This window comes from Urocitellus parryii, chromosome 1 (genome assembly GCF_045843805.1).
Source record: "Urocitellus parryii isolate mUroPar1 chromosome 1, mUroPar1.hap1, whole genome shotgun sequence".
NCBI classification, from domain to species: domain Eukaryota; kingdom Metazoa; phylum Chordata; class Mammalia; order Rodentia; family Sciuridae; genus Urocitellus; species Urocitellus parryii.
Genome location: NC_135531.1, coordinates 102,894,013 through 102,901,539, shown reverse-complemented (window position 1 = coordinate 102,901,539; position 7,527 = coordinate 102,894,013). Strand labels below are relative to the sequence as shown.

The 7,527-nt window shown below is 42.5% G+C and overlaps 1 protein-coding gene across 1 annotated transcript in view; it reads left to right on the top strand.

Annotated features, from left to right (window-relative positions):
- The first annotated feature begins 637 nt into the window (after window positions 1-637).
- Window positions 638-7,527, top strand: part of Sh3tc2 (SH3 domain and tetratricopeptide repeats 2) — a 53,501-nt gene continuing 46,611 nt past the window's right edge. Inside the window, exon 1 of the mRNA XM_026384393.2 lies at window positions 638-707. Coding sequence (XP_026240178.2) covers window positions 656-707 — 52 coding nt within the window. The 5' untranslated portion in view covers window positions 638-655. The remainder of the gene's footprint in view (window positions 708-7,527) is intronic.

Genomic DNA, 7,527 nt, shown 5'->3' with positions numbered 1-7,527 from the left:
CCATAGTCTTAAATGAGTGTGGTCCTCCATCTCCTCACCTGTAACGTGCTGCATCAGGTGATTTGGGAGACAGCTGGGAGTTTGCACATTCACGGGTGCTTACCAAGGAGAAGCTGGCACACTGACACTGTGAGGTACTGCGCCCACAGCTCCAGCATTATCAGATAGCCAAGGGAGGCTTTGCAGAGAGGGGCTGGGTGGGGATCCGTTTCCAAGGGGTGGCAGAGGAGTCTGCTAGGGCCAAGTCAGTCAGGGAGGGAGCAGGACCAGTGGCCTTGATTCCTGGAATACTCTCTGCCCTCCTCCTCCGCCCTGACTGCCCCCACAAGACCCAAACTGTGCATCTCAATCCCAGAATGTGAGGAATGTGCCACAGCCTGATAGGCATGGAGCAATCTGTGGACAGGCAGGAGGAGGGCTGCTCCCTGGGCAGAGCCGGACAGTGCAAGGACTATCAGGCCTGCTGGCTGGGTGGCCCCTCCCACCCTCCTTGGCCTCCTGCTACAGACGGGATATCAAAAGCTTCATTGTGCATTGAGCAGCCTAGGTCCCTAGTGTGCCAGGGAGGAGGCGGTAGGAGGGACACCGTTGGGAGGCTCCCAAAGCTCTCTGGCTGGTGTTCCCTGGGGCCCTGGCCCTGGAGGATGGTGCACACATGGGTGGCTGTTTCTGCATCCCCAGGGAGCGGAGTCTGCCCTGGAGCTCAGGTGAGTTTCCTGGGGGGCTCTGACTTGTGACTTGGCCAAACTGGTTGGTACAGTGAAAACCCAGGGAGCTGCTGGGTTGGGGAAGTTGCTCTTCTAAAGATGGGGAGACAGTTATGTTCTCTGGTGCCTCTCTTACCTCCCTCGGTCGTATTTGTCTTTCTGCCTTTGTAAAAACGGAGTGAAGCCTGAGAAGCATCTACTTTCCTGAAGAACGAGGCTTTGAGCTCACTCTGCTGAGGGGGAGCGGGGGCTGCTCTTGGCTGCCACTCCTAGGGTGTGACTAAGCCCTTCCTTCCTTTCCTCCCAAGATTCCCTAGGACAGGAAGAAGGTTCCGGCAGTGAGTTCCTCTGCACTCTATGGGTGGTCATAAATTTGGCCTCTGTCATTCAACCTTGTTTTCCTCAAGATTGTGCTGCTGAAAAACAGGCATTTTCCTGCCTCCTACCTGTTACAGTGGTATTAGGCACATCCAGCTGAGATCAAAGAGTTGTTGCTCTAAGAAGCTGTCTAGTCAACTGAGACTTGGACACAGGGTGACCAGCCATCCTGGTTTAGCCTGGTACTGAGTGCTTTCCTTGGATGCAGTCAGTGCTAAAACCCGGGAGGTCCAGGAGAACCAAACAACACATTTGGCACAAAAGGCTATGACATATTTTGCTTCTCCAGATTTCTAGGATTTACCAATTTCCCTGAAATCCTATTGTGCTTGCACCCGTGGGGGCAGGCAGAGCATGTCCTTCTCATGGTCACCCCAGCACTCCTCCCAGAATATAAACCTGACCAGTCCAAGAAGGACTGCTGGTCTAGAAGCCAGGGCTAGATCTGACTTATTCTACCACTAGTTAGGTGGGTGTCATTGTGGTTGATCACCTCGTCTTTGAGGGCAAAGTCACTGAATTTGATCTTTGTTTTTTTTTACTTGCCTTGAGAAATTAACTTCTCTGTGCTATAGTTTACACATCTGTAGATTTTGTGAAATGATTATGCTTTCCTAGTGGTGTAAAGTTTACATGTGAAATATTGGGAACAGCCCAGCCCATGGTTAATTAAATATAATAAATATTAGACCTTGTTAATTACATTTCTTTTTTTAAATTTTTATTTTCTTCCTCTTTTTTTTTTTCTTTATTTGGTACCAGAGATTGAACTCAGGGGCACTGGGCCACTGAGCCACCTCCCGAGCCCTATTTTGTATTTTATTTAGAGGGTCTCACTGAATTGCTTAGCGCTTTGCTGTTGCTGAGGCTGGCTTTGAACTCATGATCCTCCTGTCTCAGCCTCCAGAGCTGCTGGGATTACAGGTGTGCACCACAGTGCCCGGCTGTTAGTTACATTTCTGTGACCCTGGCATATTGCATTCTCTCTCAGGGCTTCATTTGGTCATCTGTAAAATTGGGGGGTTGTGAACTGCCTGAGGAGCTCTGCTTCTGCTGCCTGAGCCCAGCTTCAGGCACAGCCATTCTGCTTCTGCAGGACAAAGGTCTCACATAGAACAGAGTTCTGCAGTGCAAAATAAAGAAGCCAACATGGAAGAAGGTGGCCTTGAAAGTCTATGACACTCTCATCCACTTGTTTTGTTCCGATACCTGTTTTTTGCCTTTGACAACTGGTTGGCCCCTGGATTCTCTTATTTCACCAAGTCGGCTTACTAGTTATTTTTCTCAAAGTCTTTCATTCCCTGCAGTTCTATACTCTTCTCCACGTGTGTTAGGTTCTTCTCTAGGGGCGGAGGTAATGGGTGTTGTAGGTCTGAGGCCAGCTGATATAAAATCCCCATTCTAGCTTCTCTTATATATGCTAGAGAAAGGAGGCAAAGTCTGAGACACATCTTGGAATGACTTTGAAGTGGTATGACCTTGGACAAGTCTCTTACCTCCTTTGAACCTACCTCATGTTTTCCTGGCTGTATACTGGATCTAGTGATAGTATCTATCACATGGAACTGCTGGAGGAATTCAATTAGGCAATTCATCTTGCAGACGTGACATGGGGTCAGTTTTGGGTAATCCCAGTAACGGCAGGCTGTCTTACTGTTAGCCAACATGGACCACTCCCACATCCCTTCTTCCTAATTCCTGACTCCACTGGAGCAGGAGTCCATACTCATCGTTCCTTGGCTGCTTTTGCCATTGTGTTCATTTAAGTGGGAGTGAGCAGTGAGGACCAAATTGTGTCCTCGGGGGTGAGGGAGGCAGGAGAGGAGCACTGGATATCTGGCTGGCTGGGCTGTGGTGTGGTGCACTGTTGGATGTTGGCTCTGACGGTCCTGGGCATGCTGCATTCTCTTGTGTGAGCTCTTCCCGAGACATCTGTTCCTGTGGTGTTTATTTGTTTGCTCACAGAAATCTCCCAGTTGCACATGGTGAGAGGGTGGGTCATGGGTCAATCGCCAGCCGTCACCTCTACTTCCTCCACCCTTTGAGTTTTTTACTGTTGCTTAGTAAACTAAAATTGCTCACGTCAGATCACAGTCATGTCAGAGTTCGTTGGTCTGGAAGCATCCAGCCTTTCTCCCTTATCTTCAGTACCCCTTCTCCCTTATCTTCAACACCCTTTTGAAGAAATTTGGCTGAAATTCTTAAATAGAAGATGTGGGAGAGATATATGTGCCTGCATTGATCACTAGTATTTGTAACTTTCCTTTCAACCTTTCTGGTAAACACGAATCATCGGTATAACAATAATGAAATCACAAATGCTGACACTGGTAAATGGCACGTCGCCTTCAAATTCTACAAGAATTGTGAAGCATTTTGAACACTGTAATAGTTTAGAGTGTTAGAATAATAAGCCCCCCCCCCCCCAACAGATTTCTACTTTTTGCCATGGTGGCCTCAGAATTTCTTTATTTCTTTCCCTTACTTTCTGAAGAAATAAAACATTACAGATACCATTAGGGTCCCCTGCAGAACTCTTTCCAATCTCATTCCTCTCTCTCACCAAAGTTAATCACTTTCATGAGTCCTGTGGTTTTTGTGCTCTTACTACATATTCATGCCCCCGAGAGCGTTGCAAAGAATTACTTTGCAGACTTTTAAACTAAAACAAAATGATATCATTATGCAACTTGCTTTCTTCCCCCACCAACATAATCATCTGAGATGTATCCATATGGCTAGATGTAGCTGTAGTTCTAATTTGATATTTGTTCTAGCAAAGAGAATGTAGGTTTACATCATAAAAAGTGCTGATGGTAGGCCTGTTGGGTCAAAGAAGAAGAAAACATGTGGGTGGAGGAACAAAGCCTGCCGGGAAATGTCAGCTGTGTTTCGTTTTCTTTTTAAGTTGGGCGTGGTGGTGGTGGGTAGGAGCAGAGAAGAGTCAAGAGGAGAAAGTGGAGTGAATTCTCATTTTCAACATGTTCCTGTCCTTGAGGGGTCTGCCTGATCCGAGATCTTAGGCTTCAGAGTTGTGAGGTTGTATAATGTGTGAAAATAACAGCGTCTGTACCAAGTGGTTTGGATGACCTCTCACTCTTTTGATAACTTGCTGAATGACCTTGGTCAAAGCACCACTCCTCTCTGGGGCCTCAGTTTCTGGACAGTCAAATTAAGAGTGAAACTACAGGATTTATTTCATTTTCTTCCCACTTTCATTTTCTGTGTGTATTGCCTTCTCTTTACCTTTACCTCTCACATTCCAGAGGTCATGATGCCTTCTCTCTCTCTCTCTCTCTCTCTTAACTTTAAAACAGTGCCAGGTGTTGTGTTATATGCCCATAATCCCAGTGGCTGGAGGCTAATGCAGGAGGATTTTAAGTTCCAGGCTAGCCTCAGCAACTTAGACCCTGTCTCAAAATAACACACAAAAAGGGCTGGGGAACTGTGGATAAGTGGTAAAGCCCCCTTGGTTCAATCCCAGGTTAAAAAAAAAAAAAGAAAGAAAGCAAGAAAAACAAATAACAAACAAACAAAACAAACAACACAAACAGTATCATTTACTCTATCCCCTCACTTCTCACTGCCAAGGTGGCAGCTCACACACCCCTGGGTTTCCCTAGCAGCGTTTTAGTGGGCCTCTCTGCTTCTGATGCTTGCCTCTTCCTGTTCTTCCTAACCCACCCCAAGTGGAGTGCTTACTTTTATTATGCCACTCTTATGCTCAAGGATGTTTCATAGCCCCCAGTTGCATGCTGTATCTGTTCTAAACAAGTCTCCTGCCATAAAGTGACCCCATCCTGACCTGCCATACTTACCCAAGACCCTTGGTTACCAGTTACCTCCCCCATATTTACAGGCTCAGCCGCTACCATCTCATGTGCCTATGAAGTCCGCTCAGGCCTGCCCTGCTGATCTCTTTACTGGTGATCTTTCTTTCTCTCCTCTTATATAGATCTTCCAAGAAAATAAAAGCCAAGCAATAAATTGGGGAATAATATTTACAAAACATGTATCTGATACTTATGTCCAGAACATATGTTTAAAAAAACCTCTTAAATCTCAAAAGTGAGAAGACAACCTATAAAAATGCAAAATGTTTCTACATACACTTTTATGTGGAAAATAAAGTGATGACAAATAAGCCCACTTAAAAATACTTACTATAATTAGTTATTAGGGAAACACAAATTGAAAAAACAAAATAAAATTGCATACTTACTGGAATGGTTAAAATTAGAAAGACTGACTATATCAAGTTTTGATGAGGTATGGAGCAACTGGAAATCTTGTACATTGCTGATAGGAATACAAAATAATATAGTCACTTAGGAAACCAGGTTAGGCAGTTATAAAACAGATCCCAGTGTTTTTTTTTGATCAAATTAAAAAAAATCTAATTTGTTATATATGACAGCAGAATGCATCTCAATTCATATTATACATATATAGCACAATTTTTCGTATCTCTGGTTGTACACAATGTAGAGTCACACCATTCATGTCTTCATACATGTACTTAGAGTAATGATGTCCATCTCATTCCATTGCCTTTCCCACTGGTTTTGTTTATAATTGAGTATTAACAACTTTTTCTGATCAATGTTAATATAAATGAAACCAACTTACATGAAAAATAATTTGTTGATTCATAAATGAAAAATTACAGTGATATTGCTTTCCTTCATGTATGGTTTGATCAAGATATTCAAGTGATGTTAATCAGGAAACTCTTTCCTAAGCTCTGTTTGAGTCTGGATAGCCTCAACCTCATCAGGCTTTGTCCCCATAGCAGGGGTCCCACCATTTCAGGTGGTCATAGTCATAGTTTTCAGGTGCCATGAAAAGAAATTTCATGTCTAAGAGTGTTGCAGGTTCTAGGACTAATTCTCATAGCTTAACTTTGGTCACAAGGACAGTATAACCTGATTGGCTTAGGCTTGATACACGTGCATACTTTTGGAGGTAGGGATGTAGTCAGAGCCACAGGAGCTTTATGAAGGGTTCACATGGATCACCTCGCTAATGATGAAGCCAGGTGATCCATGGTTTGAGTCCAGGGCTGTCAGATTGCCCCTTGTTCCTGGACATTTCTCTTCCTGCCTTCAGTGTTAGAAAACAAATGCATGTCCACTACAGAGTATTTGGTAAGCAGACAAAAGTTGAGTGAAGATAATAAAAATAAATAAATAATACAAATGATTCAGTAATAACCTCCATAAGCCTTTTGGTTTATTTTCTTTCAATTGTTAAAAACTTACATATTTTTTCTAAGGTACTTCATTCTGTGTGGTAGTTTTTTTGTTGTTTTTCAAAGCCAAGCGCAAGTCCTAAAATTCCTTCACATTGAAATACAACTCCACGTGTAAAGAGCTCTGTAAACTGTAAATCCCTGTGCAAAAATTACTCATTCTGCTTTAGAACTCACTCTAGTCGTTCGGTGACCTTATTGTTTGTCAAGGAGTTGTCCTTCTGCTTCACTGATCCCAAGACCCATGGGTCCCAGTTGCCTTGAAGATTCTCACACTTTAGGGAATTTTTGAAACATTCAAGGTGCTAATAAAATTCCACAGGTCCAGACTCCTTTCCTTGATATTTCCAGGTAGAATAGGTGGAGGAGAGCACCAAGGATATCTTTAAATTCAGCTTTTTACTAACCTTTGTCATGTATATAGAATTGTGTATGAAATCATGTGTACAGCACATGAATTTTAATGAGGTATATAAACTCATCTATATTGTTTTGTATGGTTGCAATTAATTCAATCTCATTTAAGTACTAGATTTAATTATATGTAGCATCATTTACTTATTCATTCTAGTGTACATGGATATTTGAGTTGTTGCCAGGGTTTGGCCCTTGTGAGTAGTGCTGTTCTGAATATTTTAGTAGATGCTTTTGGTGAACATATGTATGTATTCTTTTGGGTATACAGGTAGGAGTAAAATTGCTGAGTCTTACTATATTCAAATTTTCAACTCCAATTTCAAACTCCAATTCAGTTTGCTAAAGAGAAAAATTTCAGAGTTTATCCTCATAGTTGTAGTACACAGGAGTCCCGATGGCTCTGTATTCTTACCAATGCTTGCCTTTATCCAGCCTTTTTATTCTAGCTGGTCTGCATAGTGGTTTTCCCTTGTAATTTTGATTTATACTTTCCTAATGGAATTGAGCACATTTGCATACATTTATCCACTGCTTGGCTATCATCTTTGATGAAATGCCCATTTATGTCTCTTGTCCATTTTTTCTAACAGGTTGCCTACCATTTCTTAAATATTTTTAGCATTCTTTTTATATTCTAGATTTGAATTCTTTAATGACAAAACATATTGTTAATATTTTCTTTTACTCTGCTACTTGCTTATCACTCTCTTAATAGCATGTTTTGATTAATAGAATTTCTTAAGTTTAGTGTATTACAGTTTATCTATTATTTCT